Raw genomic sequence first — 27,120 nt, forward strand, 5'->3', positions numbered from 1 at the left:
GATGTCAAGTCTTCAGAACATTTCTTTGCTACATGGAGTGACTAAATTCCCTAGGCACCTTTAAAGATATGAGTACTAAATTTATAGAGAAAAAAAGATTTAAATTAGCATAGCATATGATCTGTGGAATAAAAATAGTTACGGGACTTCACAGAGGAAATGCTTCTTTATGTATAAATAGAAAGATTATTCGTATACTGAATGTTTAAAAATTGGTGGTAAATTACCATAGCAAATGAGGGTGCATACAGGAAAGATTTTAAACAGGGAAGAATTCATGGATGGTTTTAACAGCTTCAATAACATCCAAATCCACAGATCTCACATGGATTATAAAAGAAGTTACTCCCGGCTGTGTATGAGAGTCCGAGTAGCGGTAAAACGTTCCAATGATGGCTGAGATCAGCCTTTGGTTTTAACATGCCAAATTGAAGATGTAAAACTGAAAGTCAACAAAATTCAAGTTTATAAAGAACTTTAAAGCATCAAGTGAGTCTTTTTAAAGACAATATACAATTCCATCTTGCCATTTCACAGATACTATGCAAAACATGAAGGAAAAAAATCTAACAAATAAAGTTTTCTTTAAATCTTTAGCTTTCTGGCCGGGCATGGTGGCTCACGCCTGTAATCCTAGCACTCTGGGAGGCCGAGGCGGGAGAATCGTTCGAGGTCAGGAGTTGGAGACCAGCCTGAGCAAGAGCGAGACCCCCATCTCTACTAAAAATAGAAAGAAATTATCTGGCCAACAAAAATGTATATATAGAAAAAATTAGCCGGGCATGGTGGCGCATCCCTGTAGTCCCAGCTACTCGGGAGGCTGAGGCAGGAGGATCGCTTGAGCCCAGGAGTTTGAGGTTGCTGTGAGCTAGGCTGACGCCACGGCACTCACTCTAGCCCGGGCAACAAAGCGAGACTCTGTCTCAAAAAATAAATAAATAAATAAATAAATAAATAAATCTTTAGCTTTCTGAGGCCTGCTGTCTTTATTATGTTCTCTATTTAAAGGTATTATCAGAAAATATGTGTCCAAAGGGAGTATAATTTGCAAACATCATTGGGCAGATATTTTTATGTGACCCAAGAGTATTCTTCTGTCAGGATGAATTTTGAGAGTTCTTTATCCCTTTCTTCCATCCTCCCTCATCTGAAGAAAACTTGTTTGGGTATGACAATACCAGGGTGCCAGTAGTAGTAAGGTAAAGGTTAGTTTAATAGGGGTAAAGACTGGAAAATTGTTAATGCAATTTTCCCCTTTGTCTTTACCAGCGTATCACCTTCAACCCCAAACGGCTCAACCTCCCTCTGCCTGGGAAAAGTTCTGGATTAGTGTCAGGCAGAAAGCAAGAGGAGGAAGGAGCAGGTCTCACACCAAACTTGGAGGACTCGGGTAATAATGTTCTCCACGGCATTTAGAGAAACTGTTTCTGCGAATGGTCAATAGAGCTGAGGAAGGAGAAGGGTGTGGCAGGATGGATGGGAGAACATGGCACCAGGAAAGCCTGCCACTTTCTGGCAACTGGGAGGGTGGGAAGTGGAAGACAGGGAAGGAGCAGAGTGAGTGCAGCCGACACCGGGCCCCCGTTTGCCTCTCCTCTGCCTTTGGAAGCAGATGGGAGGAATGTGAGCCAAGTGAGCGTAACCTAACCTGAGAGGCCGTGGGCTCCTTTTCTCACTCCCTGTTTCAGATCCTGGAAGGAAACCACCTCTTGAAACTGCTCTGTACTGACTTGTGGCATGACCATTTAACTTGGCATCACATGGTTAAGAGGTAGAAGGAACTCCTGAGTTTTTGGGGCCTTCTTTGGTTTCTGTGTAAATGAGATGGGATCTAGAAATAGCCAAAGGTATTCAAGAGGGAGGCTTCCAGAAAGGGGTTCACCTGTGGTGATAAAGGCCTCAAGTGACAAAGGCATCTTATTGGATCATCCCAGCTGAGGTCAAATGGAGGTCGCCGGCAAACCTCAGATGGGTCTATGGTGCCTGCGAGAGCCTGAGCCACCAGGGGGTGCCAGGAGCCCTGGCCAAGCTGTGGGAGCCCCACCCACAAGCTAACCTAGCTGCAGATTTCCCCTATGACAAGCAGCCACCAGCTTTAAAAGTGACTTTGATTCAACTCTCAGAAGTCACCAAGCCAAAAGATCTGGTTTTCTTTTCTTTTGTGATCTAGTGTTCCTTTCCTCTCTTAGGAAGAGAAGTGAGGTGTAAGGAAGATATCTGAGTGACCAAGCATTTTTATCCAAAAGAGACTGCATGTTTATAGTTTATAATAGGACTATTTAAATTACTGAGGTCACTAATACTTTGTCATAGATGGAAAGTTTTTTCTCCTCATTAGTTACAGGGTGGGAGCTCATGAGGAAGTGTGATATATTAGCTGTATTTTTTTCTTCATACCTAAGTTGTAAAATGTGTTATATTTGTGGCCTTACCTATTTATATATCTTGGCCATGCTTCACTCTGAAAATCAGAGTGATCTAAGCTGGTTCTAATAGAGGATGAAGGGACTCAAGAATCTAATGGTAAGTACCTGCCATTTCTGTCCTTAGACAGAGTCTGGGTCAATAGTCACCATGACCTTAACCCTGAGGCACATGGGGAAGAATGAAGTCACTTGATGTAGGCGTATGTATGGGTGTGTGTGCCAAGAAACAGGGCACAGGGAGAATGAACTTCTAGCTTCCAACGAGGCTGATATAATAAAGGCCACGGAAGAGGGGAAGAAAATAAATGTTTGACACACCATTTTGCAGGTTCTCTGTATGTTTGATATTATCTAATTTCTTTTCTGCTAATGGACTGTGCTGGAATATCTTTAAAAATTGGAAGCATAATGGAGGAAATGCCTTTCAATAGACTTCTGAAAATGGAAAATATGAGAAAGATGATTAGTGGGATTGAAATGTGAAAAGATACATCTAAGAGTGTCGGTGGTTTCAGAAAGATGAAAATGGAAACTTTTAACACCAGGCAAATGGAGACCATCTTTTTTTTTGTTTGTTTAATTACTACCACTGTGAAAGGTTTAAATCAATTAAAATTAAACAAATGAAAAAATGTTCATGGAGGCAGGATATACAGAAAACAGTTTCATATAATGAAAAGAACACCAGACTCTGAGCCAGGCCATCTGGAGCCTGTCTTCATTAACTATTCTTAATTAGCTTAACTTCTTTGAGCTTCTTGGACAAAATCAATGGCTTTCCAGTGTTTTCATGGAGCTTTGAGGTTCTACTGATGGTTGAGGGGGGAGCTTCAGAAGGATGGTTGGGAAATGACAATTTGGCTGGACTACAGGATTTCAAATTCCACACAGCACATAGCGTGGACTATTCATTCCTCTTGTACTTAGGTTTTGGAACACAATGTTATTAGGAAAAGGACTACACTGATAAACGTATTTGTTCTGGAATATTTTTAACAATATTTTTAATTTAAATATTGCACAGATTTATTGACTAGAAAAACCAACCCAAAATTTGTGGTACCAGGAGAACTGATGCACTGGTTTATTCTCTCTGGGCTCCTGTTTCCTCAAGTAAGAAAATAAGGTGTTGAAATAAAACAATTATCAATTTTAGCCATAGGATTCTACACATCCATTGCTGGCATTCTGGAACCAGAGAAGAAAAAGGCCCCAGAAGTGGGCAGCCAGTAGGAGCAGAGGATCTGATGTTATAAAACTCTTTGGGTTCTGACTCTGATAGAGCTGGTAGGTTTCATGTCCAAGAGCAGAACCCAGGGGAGGCTGAGGCAGGAGCCCCTTGTCAGGTAGTGAGGTCTTTACAGGATTCTTGGAGTAAGCCATGGCACCTGAGCGCAGGAAGGGGGGCAGCTTAAGGTAGTAAAGCCCAGACCTGCATTCTAGTTCTTGTTCTATTTGTAAATAGGCCTTTTAACTCACCATAGAGTTCTTCATCTGTAAATGAGGTATTTGGACTAACTGAGGTTCCCTCTTGGATAGGAAAGAAAAACAATAAGGAATTCTCACCCACAATTTATTTTGTTATTTGATTTTGAAGATATATCCGAAATGATTAGGTATGGGGGTGGGGAGGTCAGGCTTGGCTACTCAGGTAATTGTCTAAGGAATCTAATTGTTTTGAGATTAAGATTTATTTTAGGCCTGTTTTGGAATTCTGCAAAAGATTCTAGTTTTCTCTAGTTAACTCATCTTGAAAGCTTTGGAAATACTGATCAGGCCAGATCACAGATTAATTAAGTTAGAATCTTTGGAGGTAATTGGGCTCTGGGTTGATCTTAAAATCTTTCCAGAAAATTCTATTTTTAAATCAGGGTTGAGAATCTCTGTGTTAAAGTAGCTTACCACAATTGGGAAGTGCTAAGTAACTACTATGCTATTGGTTTTGAACTTAAATAGGGATGGGAGCTCGTGGAAATCATTGAGGTGAAGATAACACTTTCTTGCTGCATTGTGGAGATAGTATGAATGCAGATGCAGTAGAAGTCTTGTCTGCAAAACAGGGGATTATAAAACTTTTGTGGGCAAAATTTTACCTTTGAACTTGAGACTTTTTTAAAATAGAATTGAAGGCGAGTTTGCGTGCTTGAAAATGTAGAAGTTTGTTGATGCAGCCCTAATTGATTAATCTGGGTTTAATCACCATTGGTTCTCTGAAACTCAATTCTAGAAACCACAATGAGATAGGAAGCCTTTAATTCTGCATATTCTCAGTTTATATGTCTGTTGGAAAAAATAATGACGTAAGTGCTCATTACAACTCCACATGGCTAGCTATGGGCAATTCAAACTGTAATGAAAGACAGATTCAATACCAAATGTTTACAGGCAGGGGTCATTCTATGAAAGGAAATGAAATTAAGTCACCAATTTGCTGTGATCTGGAAATATCTGCATCAGATAAATTGGGTTAGAATCTCTGTAACTCTGAGCAATGAGCAAAATGGGAGTCATCAGATCTCCCCAACTGCCTGCCCCACCAGATGGATTTCTGTTCTGATGTCTTAAAACAATCTGGATTTCTTTGAATTGTTTAGCCCCTGAGAGAGGCAGATTTTCTGATTTTCATGAGAAACGTTTGAAATATATTTACAAATGCTTATTGAAGTACTCTTTGAAGTAAGTTGTATTTTCTGAAGTCTCATCATCCACAATTTTGACACTTTCACATAGAAAAATGCCAACTAGGATCCATCCCAGATGGCGTTTCTCTCAGATTCCCATCTTCTATGATCATTCACCTATAAAATGTTTACCAATGGAAGTGATTTATGACAAAACAGCATGGAGGCAGCATTCTTACTATCATAATCACCTAGCAAAATGCCTTGAAGATTAGTTTGAATGACAAAAAATATTCTGAACCTCTTGTATATTTAATGTTGATTGATTGTTATATGCAAAGTAGCATTTTAGGTGATAGGAAAGAATAAATGGAACTTTCTTTTCAGTGAATAGCTAGAAATAATATGCTACAAAAATGCTAGATCTTACAGATATTGCTGTTGAAACCCCAAAGAAACTCACTCATGAGAAGGAAGGACACTTGTATAGCTGTTCCTAATAAGAAAGGAATGAAAGTTCTTAGCACATAAACCAGACTTTTGAAATGTCTACTAAAAGCAGTAGGTATTCCTTTTTGGGCAAAATTGTTTCTTGTAGACTTTTGAAATCTTATTTCACTCTAAATCTCCTATATTCTGATTGATTTTTTTTCCAATTCAATTTAGTAAGTAAACCTCTACTGATTGCCTATTTATATGAGGCACTATGTTAGATGACAGATATTACAAAAATAAATACATTCCCTGTCCTCCAAGAACACCCACTAAAATGGGCTAAAAGATGAAAACAAATAACAGAGTAACACACACATGTACACACACACACACACACACACACACACAGCCCAGATCAGAAGTAACCCAATAAAGAATATTTTAAGATATATCATGGTTGCTTTGATAATAATTCATATATATTGCCTAGGTGTGGGAACTAAACTCTGATGAATTGGTTTTAACATTTTTGTATTACCAAATCTTTCTAAGCCATCGGGGAAGAAACATACTTTAGAATAATATTAATGTCACAATATAGATCCTAATTTTTGGTGGGTCCTGAATTTTACCATTTGATTCTAAAGAAATGTCTTGCCGTGTGAAAAATAATTAGCTTATTTTTGTGAAATGTTTTTCTCTCAATAGCATAGAAAATCATGTAATTGATTTTATCAAATTATACTAATAATTCCCAAGCCTTATACTTAAATCAACAGTTAATTTTGCAATGGCCATTAGTTCTGAGAGAATATCTGAACTCATAGTTGGTTTACTTTTCTGAAAAATATCATCTCACAGTTACTAAATATTTCTTCTTGACAATAAAAGATCAGCAAACCAGTTACATTGTGTAATTTTACTTTAGCCAGAATTCCATGACTTGCATTCTTTCTAAATGACAGTATTAATCCAAATCATTTTGAATAACTAATTCTAGAGAAATTGGTTGGTGAGAGAAAGGAAAGTAATTGAGATTGGTCATGCCAATGTCTCTTTGTTGTAAATGACCCAGCTGACAAGTTGAGCATGAGGCCTGTTTCTAAAGCCACTTCTACATTTTTACTTTTCAGTTCTGTTTTCAGTAGTCATGATTTATACTGAGCTACCTCAATTTTAGAATACAATGTCTTCTTAATTTTCTCATACCATATACTGCAAAATATTTAGTTCCAAGGATGTTTTATTGAAATGGGACTTTTATTAACCACAAATGATATACTTACTCTTTTGGAAACAATGGAAGACAAGTCCAGGCCAGTAGATTTGCATTGCTGGTTGCACAGACAATCCCATACAGTTTTATAATGAGCATGGATTCCCTTGGAAGTGACTTTATTTCCAGAGGAAAATTTATTCTAAAAATTAAAGAAAGAAGTAACATTATCTACCCAATTACAATAATATTTTTATAAAAAATTTTTTACTGTAATGGTGTGGGACAAAACTATTTAATTATTTGAATTGATGTATCCTCTTAAAATATTTTGTGTCATCTTATAAGAATGTAAATAACAGAAGGACATAGAGTAAAGAAATTTGTTAATCAATGGGAATTACTCCTTATAATTTTGACATGTAAGTATATTTTTAAAAATTATAGTAATTTGAGCATTTACTCTCAAGTTACCGGAAGCAACAGATGAAAGAATGATTTAGGAAGTCATTGTCTTACGGAGTTGAAGATGGCAGGAAATAAATGGGTCTTAAAGAGTAAGTCAGCTATAATGAGATGGAGATTTTGAAAAGAATTTTCCAGAAAGACAAAAGTGGATGGACAAGGGTATACACGCATGAAAAGATTAAGTGTATCTGAGAAATGGTGAATGGCTCATTGTGGCTAAAACAAAAGATGAAGTCATATTGATAGGGGAAGTTGTAGAGGATGCAATTACTAATAGAAACATAGGTGGTTGCCAGAATGCTTAAGAATTCTGCATCCAGGCAAAGGAATTTGAACTTTCCCATAAAGTTAAAAGGAAATAGCTGAGCGCGGTGGCTCACACCTGTAATCCTAGCAGTCTGGGAGGCCGAGGCAGAAGGATAGCTTGAGCTCAGTAGTTCGAGACCAGCCAGAGCAAGAGTGAAATCCTGTCTTTATTAAAAATAGAAAAAAAATTAGCTGGGCAACTAAAAATAGAAACAAACAAACAAAAAAATTAGCCAGGCGTGGTGGCACATGCCTGTAATCCCAGCTACTTGGGAGGCTGAGGCAGGAGGATCGCTTGAGCCCAAGAGTTTGAGGTTAGGCTGATGTCACGGCACTCAATTCTAGTTCAGGCAACAGAATGAGACTTTGTCTCAAAAAAAAAAAAAAAAAAAAGAAAAGGAAAAGGAAATATTTAAAAGGCAGAGACAAAAGCATAGATAGTTGTTCATAACTTTAAATTTAGACTGTTTTGGGTAATGATGAGGTCCCAGTAATTTGGGTGTGATATGATCACTGCAGTGTAATGTATGTATTATACAGTTCTTGATATGTTAAGGTCAAGGTTCTTTCAGCTCAGATCCTGGATGGATTGTAGATAATGGAAGAAAAAAAAAGCCATTAAGGATAAACACAGGATGTTAATAGTGAGAAAAATTTGAATTTGGGTGTTGAAACCATAAATATATGGAAAGGAATATCTAAGTTTATAAATTATACTATAAGACCGAGAGGGGTATACATGTGTGGCATGATTGTCTAAGAAGGGGCTTCTGACAGAAAGTTCAGATTGTGATCTGATGTTCCTTTTAGTGGGGAGGGAGACAGCTACCTTTCTTTTCTGGTGTCATCTCAGTTATATAGAGATGATCAAGTTCTATTATAGGAGCCTCAAGAGAAGCACAGTATTTAGGAAAGAACTATTTATGAGACAAGGAGAGGAAGGAAATATTTTTCAAGGGGCTAAGATAGGGGAATATGTTTACCAGAAAGGAGAATGCTAGGGAGAAACGGGAAAACTGGAGCAAAGGTTGGTAGACGGGGGCAAGAATCATGGGAACTGAATCATCATGAGTGGGAAGAAGGCAGAGGAAAGAGACTGGGAGGCTGACTGCACAGCCTGTATGGAATGATTGATACCTGAGGGTGTGGGGTGTGAAGAGAATGAACACAGTCCTCTGGCCTTGTGAGTCCCACTTGAACTCTGACATCAAATTGTTTAAGCGGTAGGTGATTATTAGAGGACCGATGATGACTGAAGCCTATTGTCCCATTGTAAGGTGCTGACTGAGCTTAGCCCAGCTGAATTCTCAGGTAATAGTGAGTGTAGGAGTTGTCTTTCTAGTCTGGAGACGAGGAAGCAGTTCTTACTCAGGGTTTCAAATCAAATATTAACAATCCATTCTTTTTTTTTTTTTCAGTGGCTTCACAGCATCCAGCCTTGGGGATAACAGGAAGTTAATTCAGCCCAGTGATCATAACTGAGCTACGGAAGGACACATCCCTCTCCTCAACATGGTGTTCCCTGACATGGTCAGGCCCACATCCAGAGTGCTCACAGAGCAGCCAGTGGGATGAAAGAAAGAAGATCTATCTTAGAGGTAATATGGATAACTGATACTTAGCTGACAGAATAGTTGTGGAATAGGAAAATGAAGAATTAAAGATGAGTTCTAGTTTCTAGATTATGATATAGCAGACGCCTTTAACTGAGAGGGAACATAGAAGAAATGAGGAGGTTGGGGGGAGTAAGAAATGCAGGGTATGATGTCATTGAGTTAATAATAATTGTGACATTTCAATATATAGTCTGTGTGTGGAGAGGATGAGTTGAAGTTTTGGATTTGGATACGTCTGTGTTTAAAGATTGGCCCCAGCGACTAAGATGTTCCCCTTGAACAATGCATTGAACCTTTCTAAGTCTTATTTTTCCTTATTCATAAAATGGAACTACTATTATATAACACAATATGTGGCAAATGGTAGGTTGCCTATCAGCATTATATTCATTTATTCAATCAGTAATGTAATAATTTATATTAGTCACTGTGCATTTAATACTTAGATTTATAAAAACACATTCCATGTAGATAGATGACATGTAATTCTAGCTAAACATAAGGGAGGGAAATAAAGGAAAGACTACAGTATGAAAATTCTTATATTTTTAAAGATTAGCAAGTTTTAGATTATCAAAATATTAAATTGTTACATGTTTAGGAATCTAAAACTAAAAGTCTTTTCTTTCTTTTCTTTCATATTCTTTCATACTCATAATAGTCATTCCAGATAATATAGATATATTTCTCAGGTTAAAAGAAGCTCTGAAACTCAACATAAAATGCTGATGATTCTGGGGAATGCACAGTAATTTCCTTAATGTTCTTTCTTTTACCGATAATTGAATTTCTATTCAGTGTTCATATTTCTATGCTAGGATGGAAACCGTAATTTCACTTTATTCCTCACATAATCTAGAATGTTCTTTTTTCCATTAGGTCTGGCTTCTTCATGTATAACTTCACTTGTTAGTGAGATTTTCATATTAAGAATGACAAAAAATAGATAAGTTACAGTGGGTAGTTACTGCCAATCTCCATTCTGTCATTTTTATTGATAAAAATAAATTCTTTTAGGGTAAGAATAAGTGCTTTCCAAATAGTTATTTATTCATTTTAAAAATACATATGGATTTTTAAAGCTAGGCTTATCATCTCACATTTACTGAAAAATGTTTTATTTTTTAACTTCTTCCTGGCTACTTAAAAATCAAAGGAATGAACCTTCAGACCAAGAAAAGGAAGAAAAATAAGAGGCAATTTAGTAAGTGGAGTCAGAATGCTTCTTTTTATCCAAGGAAGAAGTACAGACTTCAAGTTTTAACCACATATTTGCCTCACTATACTATTCAAAAATAAGTAATCACTAAAATTTTCTTAAAATTTTTTCTCCTACATGAGATAGTTTTTCTAAAACTGGAGTAAGTTTATGACAATAAAAATGAGAAATTTCAAAAGCTACATTGTTTAGAACTCTCCTTTTAATACTGATGTAAAATCAAAACACTAGACTAAACACTAGACCATTGTAAGGACTTTGACTTTTGTCTGAATGAAACAAGGAGCCATTTCAGAATTTTTAAACAGAAGAATGACATGTTTTGGCTTACATTAAAAAAAAATTACTTTAGTGATGGTACAAGGACTATGAAGTTACCAGAGAGGTAGGGAGACCATTATAAGGCTATTGTGGTACTACAGGGGAGAGATGATGGTTGCTGAGACCAGTGGGAGTGATGAGAAGTAATATTCTGGATATGTTTTAAGATAGAGCCAGTAGAATTCCCACACATGGGATCTGAGAGAGGAGATCCAGGCTAAGGATCCTGACCTCAACAACTTGAACTAGAACTGATTATTCAGAATGGCCATCCATGGGTGGAATGGTTTGGAATATAAGATAAGGAATTTAGTTTTAGCCATATTGAGTGTATACATATGAAGTTTGTGATTGATGCCTGGGGTAGTGATATAAATTTAGGAGTTGCTGACATATAAATGATATTTAAAGGTATGTGACTATATGAGAAATCTAAGGGAGTAAAGACATATACAACAGAGAAGAGGGTTAAGGGCAAAGATAATGATCATTCTAGGAGAAAAGAAAAAGCACATGGAGCAAGAGTGGCCAGTGAGGTAGGAGTGAGCCAAGTGGAAAGTAAACATCAAGATGAAGGTGATCTCAACAGTGCCAAATGTTCCCAGAAGGTCACGTCAGAGGAGGATTGAGAAACAAACATTTAGCCATGCAAGTCACTGCTGACTCTGATCAGCAATTTCGGTGGCACAGAGGGGATAAAAGCCTGATTGGGTATGTTTTAGAGCTGAGGAAAAAAATTGAAGAAAATGAATATAGACAGTTCTTTGGATAGTTTTGCTACAAAGCAGAGAAAAGAAATCAGATGGCTGTGGGCAGGGAAATAGAATAGAGGTTTTAATTTTTTTTTTTAAACTTAAAATATGAGAACTATTCATGGGATGTAAATACTCTTCCTAAGATTTTATGCTGTAAGAAATAGTATGTGTGTCACAGCAGAAACATTAGTTTAGGATTCAGGGTGGGTATAAATGCTAATCCTGCCATTTTCTGGTTGTGTGACCTGCAATAAGTTAATTAATCTCTACAAACATCAATTTTCTGATTTATAAAATGGGTCTGACAATACCTATTTCATAAGTTTGCTGAGGAGCTTAGAGAAGATAATATAGTTTAAGGGTTGATTATGGTGATTGCAATATAATAGGTGGTAAAAGCTATGTCAAGTTTGATTAAGCAACCAAATTTCCATCCTTAAGTTTGCAGTCTAACAATGAAATGTACATTCAATTATAATGTAATGGGTAAATGTTGATAAAATATATAAAAATGCTACAAGTACCCAGCAAAATCATAAGTAAATATTTTTAGTGGAAATGAAATGAAAAATAATTCTAGGTTAAAGCAAATAACTCTATTAAGAGAGTCAAAGAAACTTCACAGGAAAGATAACACTTGAACAGTCTTAAAGGAAGTGAAGGAAAATATATCAATGCAGTTTTTCCAAAATACTAATAATTTTCAATTTATTTTGGGATTTTTTTTCTTTGAAATTGACTTTAAGTTAGATTTTTCTCTTGAACTGTCCACACGACGGCATGAATCTGTGAGTGGAAAATAAATCTAATTTTTTAAAAAACAACCCGGAATAATTTTTAATTGAGTCACAATACTTTTAGTTATTGAGCTGGTTAATAACCTTTTTAAGGAGTCACTTGTAATACAAAATTTGTTAATTTGCCCAATTACACTTACTGGACTCTTACTCTGTCTGGTGCCACTTTAGCTGCTGGGAACTGAATAAGAAAATTAAAAATAAAAATCTTTGCATCATTTGCTAGGAGAAGACAGAAATATAAACAAACACATTTGGTAAGGTACCATAAGAAAGAAATTTAGAGTTCATGAGCCACAACACAAAAAGGGGGCCAATTTTATGTTATGACACAGGAAGAGTTTATAAAGGAGGTGGAGGATGTGTCTTGAAAGATACTTAGGTGCTCCCAAGGTGGGCAAGTAGAAGCACTGTGTTCCTGACACGTGGAACATAGAGGCATGATTTCTCAGTTCATAGTTAGGGTAAGTAGATTGGATGCAACGACTGGGTAGGTACAAGGGCAGGGAATGGGGTTAATTCTAGCATGGGCCAAACCACAGAAGGCCTTGTGCATTTTGCTAAATGATTTGTACTTGATCTTATAAAAGTTGTAGAGCCACTGAAGAATTTTTACTAATTCTGTGCAAGGGAAGGGGACATTATAATTGAATGTCAGGCCCAGAGGTGGGGAAAATTTTCATGTTGGAAGGCCATATTAATTTAGCCATAATCAAATAAGACTGCATTCAAGAAACTTCAATTAGATATACTTAAAAATGTATATTATTTTATAAAAATCTAATTACTATGTACTTAATAATTTCAACAAATGAAAACTATTTGTTGATTTTAAAGTTAAATAACCTTTTGATGACTTTTTGTGTCTGCTTTTTGTTGGAAAGCATTTGAATATTTGATTGCAGCACGGAGGTCTGCAGTTTCAGTTGATCCTCTAGATGGGTATCAATCATTTGTAACACTAAGGGTGTTTTGCTCTGAGTTAGATGGAGAATGTAAATTTGCTGCAATAAGTGTGTTGAAAAGCAAGAAAGCAATTTTCGGGCATGTTGCTGAAGGCATGGGTATTCTATTGCATTTTCCCTGTATTTCAATTGGATCTTTCTTAGCATCAAACAATGACTTTAGCATCAAACAATGACTTTAAAATGTCATCTACTGGGAGCTCAATCAATTCCATCTGTAGTTCTTTAGGTGCCTTGGTGATATCAACTAGGTGAGGCTGAAATGCTAATTTGGGTGTGATGTCATGATTCTCAAAGTCAGTGAACCTTTCATTGTATTCTCCAATTAATAGGTCTGTAATAGCTGCATATTCTTCATATGATTTGCATATATCATCCTGCTCATCAATGATGATATATGCTTTGCTAACTGGGGAAAATGTTCATCTGAAATTTCCTTTTGAAGAAGTGTTTTGAAAAGAAATTTTTTTCAAAATGCTTGGATTTTTTGCCACATATCATATTTAGACTTAGTTTTACCTTGCAAAGAAATATTCAAGTCCTTTTGACTTGACATGGTATCACACAGAAATGCTGCATTCCTATAGAAATCTTCTTTCAATTATTCACATTGCTAATTACGTTCTTCATAAAATTTAACTCTGTTCTCATAGAGATAAAATTTTGGCTAACACTGGTCCCTGGGTCCCTGCGATAGCCAACACACTTTAGAATGATACAGCAAATCCACACTGAATACCTCATTTTTCAACTTTAGCATGTTACAAAACTGGTGATGCTGTGTTGCATTTGCAGGAATATAGTTAACAATACTTATAACTTGTTGCAAAGTGTCACTTAAAATAGGAGCTTTAGCACAGAGATTTTTCTGATGCAAGCTACATTGAAAAAAATGAGAGCATCTGCATCTGTTAATACTTTTTAAATGTGTGCAATAAACCCTTCATGTTTTGCTGTCATTGGAGGTGCACAGTCTGTATGTATACTGGCTAAATTGACCATATTCAGTCCAACTTCACACCATGTTTATCTTGAAAGTTGTTGAAGATATCTACTTTCCGTGTTCTGTACACCAGAGTGCCCAAAGTGAGTAACTCTTTGTAGGAAAGAAAATCTTCTGTTATGACCCGAATGAAGCATAACACCTGTACTGAGTCAGTAATGTCAGTTGATTCATCCAAAGTAACTGAATAATATATATTTTCCTTTTGAAGTATTGCATGAGGTTGTTCTGTTAAGTTGAAGCCTCATTCATGCTGCCAATTAGTTATGGCACTCCTCGAAAGAGGCAGTTGTTTGTACTTTGAAACATTATCAGGGTCTAAGCATCCTACAAATTCGACAATGCATTCTTTCACAATTTCTACAGCACTGAATGGCTTCCTTTTTAACCCCTCTGAGTATATAAGCTACTTTGTAAGTTGCTACATGGGTATTATTTCCAGGTCTTATTGCTGCTTGAAAGAATATGTCTTTGCTTTTGCTTTTCATCTTTTAATTTCTGCAATACAACTTTTTGCACCTCTCCCTCTAATTTAAAATATTTGTAGTCCTTATGAGTGTTCTAATGCTGAGTATTGAATTTCTTTAATATTGATATTGCACTATCACAAAGCAAGCAAATCATCTTATCTTTAGCAGAAAGAAGATAATATTGCAATTCCTAATCCTCATTAAAAAATCTGTCTGCTTCCTTCAGTGTTCTCTTGGTCTTCTTTGACATGAGGGGCTGTTAAGCAGACAGAGTTAAAAAATACTGTCGAGCTGTGCAACTATTCACAAATTCCACTTCAAACAGAAACACAATGCACCCTTGTCAAAATCCGATAACAGAGTGGTGTACTTGATCCCATAAACTCTCGCCAGCCAGCCTCATGAGGTAGTTGGGACCGGTCAGGTGGGGGCAGTTAGAACTAAATCATGAACATAGCAGTCGTCAATGTAGCCCTTATGGCTTACTAATGTTCTAATTGTGCGGGTCAATCTGGGAGAATTGTTTTGTTGAAACTTATTTTATTCTTTGGTATCTTAAATATGTTCATTTAAAAAATAAAATAAAAATATAAAATATAAACAAAAATATATTAATAAAAATAAAAGGATTTTTTTCTGTAAAATTTGGATTCAGTTGAAAGTCACTTAAGGACCTAGAAGGTCACATACAGCCTTCATGCTGCAGGTTCCCAAACCCTGGTCAGGAAGAAGTGGAGATAAAGATTGTCACAGTCCTAGAAGAAGGAAGATTTGGTTTGGGATGAGAGAGACCATGAATTATGTGAAAATTGAAGGCTGCATACTATTTCTCAGGACACAGTCTCCATTGATTGTGGTAATGCTAAGGGTATGATAGATGGTGCTATTTAACATTATTTTCTGACTTTTAAAAATTTTGACACATATTGATCAATGGAAAAGCATAATACTAGGAGTCAAATTATCTTCTCAGAAAGCCAAATCTTCTGAAAGAGCTGAGGGAGAGTGGGCTGGGGAATTTTCTTCTTTTCAAAGTGGGAAGAATGTTGATCTCAGTGAAGCAGCAGAGACCCTAGAGAAATGACGGAGAGCAGCTAGTGGAGTAGTGTCATAGGAGTAGTGAGGAAATATAGCAGTAGCCATGAAAAATCCATGGGTGAGGCCTAGGAGCTCCCTGAGATTCTGAGTAAAGAGAGGGCTCAAGTTGGAGAGGGGGAACAAAAAGGGGGAGGAGGGTGGGAATAGTATCAAGAAGGTACTTTACCTTCTTCATGTAATAAATCTCTACATAAGGAGGAAGTAGGAGCCAGTCACCCCAAATTAAGTATAAGTTTCCACAATACATAGATGTATATGTTTATTGCCCCAAAACTCAATTGTTTCAATAAATGTGTAATTGGCTTGTGTGGGAAAATTGAGAAAATAAAGATTACACCTATTATTAGGTGATTTCTCTCTTCTTTTTTATATCTGGACTCCCCCCATCCCCACCTCAAACAGAGCATATTTCTGATATCCACAGTGCATGAATGATTAATAAGTCATCTGCTTTTCTCAATTTCCCTTTTTTCTCAGTTCAATAATGTCGATTAGACACTTGTCTAGGTTTTTAAATAGACTTTTAATCTGTTGAATTGAATAGTCAGTTATCTACTAGGCCTAGCATATTTATCACACCACTGAATCAAATCAACTGGCAGCGTATATATACATATTTTTAATCACACCCTTTGTTGAAAAGAAAAGGCATAAGAAGATGACCTTTATTAGATAAATGATCCAGACAGAATAAAGATTAAACTTACGTTTCATTCCAGTTGACCAAGAAAAAAAATAATTTTTTGACTGGAATATTTCTGTAGTTTCTCACTTGGCACAGCTTCTTTCCAGCATATGAAAGCCAACAGGAAAAAGAAAAGGCTTTATAGCTAAAAAGAAACAACATTGATTCAGTATGCTTAGCACTTTAAAGAAATCAGCTTTCTATATGGGTCAATTATTTTTACAGTCAAAAGTCAAATGATAAAATGATATTTGCTTATATAAAACATGCTTTAAAAATTGCTTTAAGAATTTATGTTGGCTATGGCAACAAGATTGTGGAATAGGAAGCCCCAAGGCACTCCTTTTTCCATGGACAAATTTAACAATACACTGACTAATTCCTTTTGTGAGAAATTGAGAAACCAGTTAAGCGGCTCCTGTATCCCAGGTGGATTTAAAACCAGCCATGTCAAAGCTAGTAGGAAAATTCATGACATTGGCCAGAATGTCTCCTGTTGGCACAAGGTGGCATGATTGGGAGAAGACTTTCTACTCCTGGCTTCCCCCTAGGGAGGGAAAGAGAAGACTGGGGCATACTTCTAACACCCAGACTTTTGGGAAGGGCTACCCAAGGAACTAGTTTCTGTCTTGCCTGGATTGAAATGCTGACAGGAAATGGCACTAGGCTGAGGGCTACTCACAACAAAGAGAATGGTGAGAACTAGCATGTACTCACTCACTTGCCATTTCCTTTCCCCCACCTCAGCATAGAATGAGTGGGAAAAACTTCCAACTTTTGTCTTCTCCTTGGTGAGGGAGAGAGTTGGATCATGTGTTCAACAGTCTAGTTGTGTGAGGAGTTTCCTGAGGGAATAGTTTCTGTCTTGTCTGTCTTGGAGCATTGACAGGAGCTGGCATAGTCTAGATTCCTGAGGACTGCTAAGAATACAAAAGAGCTGAGTGGCTATTATTGTTCCAGAGTGCTTATGGTACATCAAACAGAGGCCTATATAGCTTGTCAGTCTCTCCCTAATGCAAGGAAGGGAATAGTGGAGCATATGTCCAACTTTTCAGCTTTTGGGAGGATTGCCTCAAGGACAGGTTTTTGCCTCACCAGACTAGAAGCACTGATGGGACCCAGCATACTCTAGATACAGAGGTACCACTGAAAACAAAAAGCTTCGTACCTTGCTTCAAAGAACCTGCAGTACCACAGGTGGACACCAGAGAGAGCAAAATACTATGAGCTCCAGAAAAAAGAAACCAGCAAAACATCTCTAATTGGGAATTTACAAGTGCAACCACAGAGAAGATCCACCCATATAAAAGGTTTGAGAGGCCCCAGACTCTCTAGGGCTGATTGTCAAAGTTCTTTCTCTGTATGAAGCCAGTTTTTAAAGCCTGGGAGACTTCACTGTTTTTTCAAATGCACAGATCCCAACATAAAGTAATAAGGCACACAAAGAAACAGGAAATCATGGCCCAACCAAAGTAACAAAATAAATCAACCCTAAAGAAACAATAGTATATGAATCACATAACAAAAAATTCAAAGAAAACATCATAAAGGTGCTCTATGAGCTCCAGAAAATGTTACATGAACAAAATGAAAATATTAACAAACATATACAAAATACTATGAAAAAAAGAACTTAAAAAATTTTGGAGCTAAAAAGTACAATCATTGAATTGAAAAACTCACTACATAGATTCAAAAGCAGTATTAATCAAGGAGAAAAAATAAACAGTAAGTTGGAAGACAAGTGATTTGAAATTATCCAGTCAGAGAAGCAAAAAGTAAAAAGCAATGAAGATAGACTAAGGGAGTTATAGGCACTATCAAGGCCAATATAGACCTTATGGGATTTTCAGAAGAAGAAGAAGAAAAAAGACAGAAAGCTTATTTAAAAAAATAATGTCCCCAAACTTCCCAAATCTTGGGAAGGAAATGGACATTCAGATTAGGGAAGCCCAACAGATACCAACTATGATAAACCTAAGAAAATCCCACAGAGACATATTACAATCAAATTTTCAAAAGTCAAGGGCAAAGAGAATTTCAAACGCAGGTAGAGAAAGTGACTCAGCATGTACAAGGGAATGACCATAAGATCATCAGTAGATTTTTCAGTAGAAACCTTGTAAGCCAGATGGGAGTGGGATAATATATTCAAAGTGCTTAAAGAAAGAAAAAATAAAGCAAATTAAGAAAACTAAATTTGGCAAAATTATCCTTCAAAAATGAAAGGGAAATAAAGATTTTCTGAGATAAACAAAAGCTGAGGGAATTCATCACTACTAGACCATCCTTACAAGAAATACTAATCAAAGTTCTTCAAGTTGAAAGGAAAGAGAGCTATAGAGAAACACAAAAGCATCTGAAAATAAAAAATTCACTGATAAAGGTAAATATATAGATGAATCTAGAATATTATAATAAGGGTACATAAATCACTTTTAACTCTGGTATAGAATTTCAAAGACAAAAGCACAAAAAATAGCTATAACATGTATTAATAGCTATAACATGGATAAATAATAGAAAATATGTAATTTGTGACATCAATAACAAAACGCAGGGTAGAAGTAGAAGTGCACAGTTTTTTTGTGTGTGATTGAAGTTATTGTCAGCTTAAAATACATTGTTAGAAATATAAGATGTTTTATGTAAGCCCCATGGTAACCACACAAAAAACACAAAACTATAGAAAATACACACACACACACACACACACACACACACAGAAAGGAACTGAAGCATATTGCTATAAAAAAATCAATGAACACAAAAGAAGACAGAAAGAGAGGAAAAGAGAAAGAAAAAAACCTACAAGACAGAAAACAATTAACAAAATGGCAATATTAAGTCCTTCTTCCTTACTAGCAATTGCTTTAAAAGTAAATGGATTAAGCACTTCAATTAGGAGACATACCATAGCTAAATGAATAAAAAAATACAAAAGCCAACTACATGCTACCTACAATATTCATGTTATATATAAGGACACAAATGAGGGCAAAAGCAAAAGGATAGAAAAAAATATTCCATGCAAATGGTAACCAAAAGAGGGCAGGTGTGGTCAGACTTATAGCAGCAAAGTGGATTTTAAGTGAAATACTAACAAGAGACTATAATGATAAAAAGGTCAATTGACAAGGAAGATATTACAATCATAAATATATACTCACCCAACATCAGAATGCCCAATAATATAAAGCAAACATAGACAGAACTGAAGGGATAAATAGACAGCACTACAATTATACTAGCTTTCAATTACCCACTTTCAATAATTAATGGAATAACCAGACAAAAGATAGGGAAACAGAGAATTTGCACAACACTACAGAAAAGGGTCCTAACAGACATGTAAAGAACATTCCACCCAACAGGAGCAGAATACACCACACAAGGAATGTCCTCCAGGGTAGATCACAAAACAAATCTTAACAAATTTAAGAAAACTGAAATCTGACCACGTGGCTTTTCTGACCACAATGCAATGAAACTCCAAATCAATAGCAAAAGGTTAACTGGAAAATTCAGAAATAGGTGGAAATTAAACAAGACACTCCTGCAAAACCAGTAAGTCAAAGAAGAAATCCAAAGGGAAATTATAAAGTATCTCAGAGGTGGTGTTGGTCACAGCTTGCCCAGGAGCAGTGACTGCCCTTGAGACCCGCCCCAGGCACACCCCCTTGGCCTCCCAGCACTCCCAGGCTGCAGTGTCTGCGTCCATTCAGCTTGCTTTCTTGCCCTCCTCCACTGTAGCCTGTGGTGGCACTGGTGGCAGTTGAGCTGCCCTGCAGAAGCTGGTACCAACATTTACAGAATGAGGAAGAGCCTGGAAAACCTGAACAGGCTTCAGGTGATATTCCTCTATCTCACAGCAGCATCTCTGTAAAGAGTGCAGCACATTTGACTACAGAGTGAGTCTGAGTTTCCAAAGCCCCTATCTTACATTGTGTTTGCTATGCTGCCCAGTTATGATAAAGCCATGAGAACCAAGACCGACGCTACTAACCTTTTTATTCCTGGAAGAGACGAGGATTTTTTGGGTCAAGACGATTTTAATGATGCTGACCAACTAAGGATAGGAAATCCTGAGATTTTCTTGTTAACTTTTTTCCTGGCATTCTTCTTAACTGTATTGAGTTTTTCCTGTATTTTTACCTGACCACTTCAGTGGCAGGAAGGTATGGACCAATTCCAGGATTTACTCTGTCTCTATTAAGTGGGTCCTGATTGTCAGGTTTTCCACCTTTTTTCTCGGATATAGAACTGCTGCTGTGGGATTAAACCAAATACTGGGTTGAAGTGTCCAGCGCCAATGTGGTGCTCACAAATAATTATAAGTCTTTGGGATAAAATGATCTAAGACTATTGTCAAATTTTAAATGGGTAAGAAGTCCAGCTTACTGGCATGAAGGTACGTGTAGGACACAAGTACCTAGTAGGACACTTTTATTAAGCAGAACTGGCAAATATTAGTTAATAAACTACATAAATAAACTAAGCCTAAAGTTAGTGGAAAGAGATAATAAAGATTAAAGCAGAAATAAATGGGATAGAAAATACGAAAACAATAAAAAACTCTTAACAGTTAATTTTTTAAAAGATCAACAAAGTAAAAAAAACCTTACCTAGACTAAGAAAAAAGAGGGAAGACTTACATAAATAAAATCAGAAATGAAAGAGGATACATTGTAACAGATGCCATAGAAATAAAAAAGATTACAAGAGATTAATATTGGTAAATAATAAAAAACCTCACAACAAAGACAAGCCAAGTACCACATGACTTCACAGAAGAATTCTACTAAACATTTAAAGAAGAATTAATGCCAAACCTTCCCAAATTCTTTCAAGTAAGTGAAGAGGAGATAACACTTCCAAACTTATTTTATGAGGCCAGCATTACTCTGATACCAAAGCCAAACAAAAATGTAAGAAAAGAAATCTACAGACCAATATCCCTGAAGAATAAATATGCATAATTTTTTAACAAAATACCAGCAAACTGAATTCAATAGCATATTAAACAGGTCATACACAGTGACCAAGTGTTTAATTTATCCCTTGATTCAAGAATAATTCAGCATGCAAAAATCAATCAATGTGATATTAATAGAACAGAGAATAAAAATCATATAATCATCTTAACAGATTCAGAACAAAGCATTTGACACAATTCAACACCCTTTCATGACAAAAACACACAAAAAACTAAGAGTAGAAGGAGATTACCTCAACATAATAAATGCCACGTATGAAAAGTTCACAGCTAACTAGATATTCAAAGGTGAAAAATTGAAAGCTTTTCCACCAAGCTCAGGAACAAGAAAATCACGCCCACTCTTGTCACTTCTATTCAACATAGTACTGGAAGTCCTAGCCAGAGCAATTAGGCAAGAAAAATAAAGAAAAGTCATCCAAGTCAGAGAGGAAGAAGTAAAATTAGCTGTCAATAGATAAATGATCTGACATGTAGAAATCCCTAAAGATTCCTTCAAATAACTGCTTGAACTAGTAAATTCAGCAATGTTGCAGGATTAAAAAATCAACATGTAGAAATAGTTACATTTCTGTTCCCTAACAATGTGCACTCCTAAAAGAAAATTAAGAAAGCAATCCCATTTACAATAGCACGAAAAAGAAAAAAAAATAATTGGGAATAAACTTAACTTAGGAGGCAAAAGACTTGTACTCTGAAAACTATAAAACATGCTGAAAGAAATTAAAGATATAAATAAATGGAAAGACGTTCCATGATCATGGATTGGAAGACTTAATATTATTAAAATGTCCATATAAACTGAAGCAATCTGTAGATTCAATGCAATGCCTATTGAGATCCTAATGCATTCTTGCAGAAATAGGAAAAAAAATCCTAAATTTCATATGGAATCACAAAGGACCCCAAATACCCAAAGCAATCTTGAGCAAAAAGAACAAGGCTAATGGCCTCACACTTCCAGATTTTGAAACATATTATGAAGCTACTTTATGCCAGTACGACACTGGCATAAAGACAGACATATAAACCAATGGAACAGGAGAAAGAGTCCAGAAATAAGCCCATGCATATATGGTCTGATCTTTGACTAGGATGCCAAGACTACACAATAGTGAAAAGACAGTCTCTTCGATAAAATAGTGTTGGAAAAACTGTATATCCACATACATTTTTTTTGTATGGCATAAGATGTTCTTATCTTACACCATATAAAATAAATAAACTCAAATAGATTAAAGACATAAATGTAAGACCTGAAATTATAAAATTTCTAAAAAAATTTGGGAGGACATCTATGTAAGATTGGTCTCAGTAACAATTTTTTGGACATGACACCAGCAGCACAGGCAACAAAGTGCAAAACTAAACATATGAGATCTCATAAAATTTAAAAGCTTCTGCACAGCAAAGTTAACAACCAACAGAGTGAAAGGGAAACCTATGGAATGGGAGAAAATATGTGTAAACCATATATCTGCTAAGGTGTTAACTTAAAAAATATATAAGTAACTACTACAACTCAGCAGCAAAAAACTAGATAACCCAATAAAAAGTGGGTGAAGGACTTGAATAGACATTTCTCTAAAGAAGACACACAAATGGCCAACAGGTTCACAAATGAACAGGGCTCAACATCACTAAATATCAGGGATATACAAATCAAACCACAATGGGATATCACCTCATACCAACTGAGATAGCCATATGTATACATGCATATACACACACACACACACAAAATAACAAGTGTTGGCTAGTCTGTGGAGAAATCGGAACATTTGTGCACTCTTAGTGGGAATGCAGAATGGTGCAGCTGCTATGCAAAACAACATGAGGTTTTTCAAAATGTTAAAAATAGAACTAGTATGTGATCCAGCAATCTCACTTCTGGGTATTTATCCAAAAGAACTGAAATCAAGATCTTGTAGAGCTATTTGAACTCCCATGTTCATTTCAAAATTTTGCAGAGTAGCAAGATGTGGAACCAACTGACTGTCCATCAATGGATGATGAATGGATAAAGAAAAGATTGTACATACACAGAATGAAATATTATTCAGCCTTGAAAAAGAAGAAAATCCTGTCATATACTACAACATGGATGAATCTTAAGAACATTATGTTAAATGAAATAAGCTATTTATTTGTGAAATAAATGTATGCAAAAGTGAAAAGAAATTCTGAGTAAAATTATTTAGGACTAAATTTTTATATGAATTTCTAATGTGACATTCAGTAGTGGAGCCAAAGTTTCAAACAATACTATTCACTTTACAATTCTAAGTTGAATGTCAATTTATGTGCTCTCTATTTTTAAACATTTAATGAACTTACAGGATAACTTAAAATAGTTATGATGTTTCAGGGAGGTTCTGGAAAGTACATATTATGATTGATTATTTTTAATTTAAATGTAAAACATGTTTGTGCATGGTAGCTGATGAGCTTCCCAACACAAAACACACTTACATGTACCCCTCCTGACAAAATTGCTGTTTTTAATTACTATATCACTTACTGCTAAGAGATTCTGTAAAGAAACTTAAGAACAACAAATGTTTAAAATAGAATAGAAATTCTCTACGCATAGCAAAATTTGCAACACAATATCTAAATAAGCAAAAAAGTAATTTTAAATAAAATATTCTTAACATTTAAAGATATGTTTGCTTTTTTAGTTTTTATAGCTTTCATTTCTTGAACTTCTAGAGGTGCCCTTGCTTATCAATTCGATATGATACATAGAACAAAAAAATTTGATATCAAGTGTAGTAACCATGTAAGGATGAAATTTACCACTGTGGTAAACAGAAGGGACTTTAGAATTAGAAAGAATTCTAGGAATTTTACCCCTAGAGTTACTAGTTTTAAAACTGTAGGTTTTTAATCTGCAAAATGGATATGATAGTGTTCTTATGTTATTGGTGTGAAGATCAGAAAAAAATGAACTCAGCTCTCTGTATCCCTGGGTTCTGTTTCTGTATCTTCAACCAAACACAGATCAAAAATATTTTAAAAGAATTAAAAATAAAAATAAAATGATAAAAACAATGCAGTCATGCATCACTTAATGATGGATACATTCTGAGAAACGGGTCATTAGGCAATTTCATCATTGTGTGGACATTATATAGTTATATAAACCAAGACGGTACAGCCTACTATATGCCTAGGATATATGGTACAGCCTATTGCTCCTAGACTACAAACCTGTACATCATGTTATTGTATTGAATACTGTAGGCAATTTGAGCACTGTGGTATTTGTGTATCTGAACATAGAAAATGTACAGTAAAAATACAGTATAAAAGATAAAAAAAATAGTACACCTATAAAAGGCACTTGCCATGAATGGGGCTTGCAGGACTGCAAATTTCTTTGGATGAGCCAGGGAGTGAGTGGTGAATGAATGTGAAGGCCTAGGATGTTACTGTGGACAACTGTAGACTTTATAAACACTATACACTTAGGCTACACTAAATTTATAAAAAAAATTTTTCTTCAATGATAAGTCAACCTTAGCTGACTGTAATTTTTTACTTATAAACTTTATTTTTTTAACTTTTTGACTCTTATGATAATAGCTTAAAACAAACACACTGTACAACTGTACAAAAATATTTTTCTCTACATCCTGATTCTATAAGCTTCTATTTGAAAAATTTAATATTTTTACTCTAAACTATTTTGTTAAAAACTAAGCCACAAACACACACATTAGCCTAGACCCACACAGAGTCGGGATCATTAATATCATTGTCTTCCACCTCCACATCTTGTTCCACTCACATCTTGTTCCACTGGATCTTCATGGGCCATTATTCACGGAGCTGTCATCTCCGTTGATAACAATGCCTTATTCCAGAATACCTCTTGAAGGACCTGCCTGAGGCTCTTTTACAGTTAACTTTTATTTTATTTTTTTAAGTAGATGGAGTATACTTTAAAATAACAGTAAAAAATATGGTAAACACTGATAGGAATTTTCATCTCCATTATAATCTTATGGGACCACTGTTGTATATGTGTCCCGTCCTTGACTGAATAGTTGTTATGTATACAACTGTACAAATAAAAAAATAATGCAGTACAAACTATTCATGTGCTGCATAGCTATGTTTCGGTCAATGATGGACTGTATATATAACTGTGGTCCTGTAAGATTATAAAACCATATTTTTACTGTACCTTTTTATGTTTAGATATGTTCAGATATACAAATGTTACCATTGTGTTCCAGTTGCCTACAGTATTCAGTACAGTGACATGCTGTACAGGTTTGTAGCCTGTGAGCAACAGGCCATAGCATATAGCCTAGGTATGTAGCAGGTTATACCATCTAGGTTCGTGTAAACACACTCTGATAGTTGCACAAAAACAGACTAGTCTAATGATGCATTTTCTCAGAATATATCCCTATCATTAAGTGATGCTTGACTGTATTTACACTGTATTAGGTGTTATATGTAATTTAGAGATGATTTAAAGTATACAGGCGGGTGTGCATAGGTTATATGCAAATACTATGCCATTTTATGTAGGTACCTTGAGCATTTGTGGATTTTGTTTTCCACAGGGGTCCTGGACCCAATCCCCCATGGATACCAAGGGACACTGTAACATAGGTGAAGCACTTAGTCCAGTGCAAAACTCACATTATGTGTTCAATTAATGGTAAGTAATATGATGAGGACAGGGAGCAGGGGATCTAGAATTTGTTTGTTGTTCTTCCAGAATCCTCTTGATTTTTATTATTCTTTATCATTCTTAATTTTTATTAAGTTGGTCAAAATTTATAAAGCATAGGAGAAATGGTGACATGTTTACCACATCAATTTTTAGCTTCTTTTTCTTGCTAGTATATGTATTTGAAACTATGTATTTCCCTTTAGGAATAGCTTTGGCTGTATTCCATATGTTTTATTATATATTTTTATTACCTTTAAATTATGATGTTTTCTAAATTCTTTGATTTATAAACTTAAAAGTACATACTTGAATTTATGAATATATTTATTTGTATATTTTTGTTATTGATTGCTAACTTAGTTGTGTTGCAGAAAGTAAATGAGATCTACATTACACGGGTTATTTGAAACCTGTATCTGCCTTACTATCTATGTCTGGTCACTTAAAATAAATGGTTCATATATGCTTGAGAAGAATTTGTATTTCCAAATCATTTACTGTAGGGTACAACATATATTAGTTGTGTTAAACTTGTTAACTGTATTAGCTCATTCTTCTATCTAATTCTCAATTTGTCTCATTAATCTATTAATTCTTGAGACAGGAATGTTACTATCGCCACTATGAGAGTTGCCCCACTAACCCCTCCTTGGATTTCTGTCAGCTTTTTTTTTTTGTTACATCTTTCTGATGAATTGAATATTTTAATTCCATGTTGTGACTTAATAATGCTTTTTTGATTCAGAATCTATTATGTTGGTCTATGTATCAACGTTTGGTTGGTACATGCACAGTATTTATGTTGAGAGATATTGTACCTGCCTCTCACATATTCTTTAAGGTACTAATATGATGACCCAAGTTTATAAATGAGACTTTAATGACATGAATGGAATACACAGATTGTATACATGTGCCTCTTGATGGCAAAGGTTATAGGACAAGGAGCCCCTATATGCCATTCAAGTCTTCCCCATAAAGAGAACATCCTCCAAATGACAAAGAATTTCAGCTTGCTCATGTGCCACAG

The 27,120-nt window shown here is 35.6% G+C and overlaps 1 protein-coding gene across 2 annotated transcripts in view; it reads right to left on the minus strand.

The window, feature by feature from the left end:
* PIK3C2G (phosphatidylinositol-4-phosphate 3-kinase catalytic subunit type 2 gamma) overlaps positions 1–27,120 on the minus strand; it is a 336,298-nt gene that overhangs the window by 234,312 nt on the left and 74,866 nt on the right. For both annotated transcript variants that reach the window (XM_045554248.1, XM_045554249.1), the window contains exons 11-12: positions 16,424–16,546; positions 6,769–6,900 (exon numbers count right to left, since the gene is read on the minus strand). In XM_045554248.1, the coding sequence (XP_045410204.1) occupies positions 6,769–6,900; positions 16,424–16,546 (255 nt within the window). The remainder of the gene's footprint in view (positions 1–6,768; positions 6,901–16,423; positions 16,547–27,120) is intronic.

This window comes from Lemur catta, chromosome 6, assembly GCF_020740605.2.
Source record: "Lemur catta isolate mLemCat1 chromosome 6, mLemCat1.pri, whole genome shotgun sequence".
NCBI classification, from domain to species: domain Eukaryota; kingdom Metazoa; phylum Chordata; class Mammalia; order Primates; family Lemuridae; genus Lemur; species Lemur catta.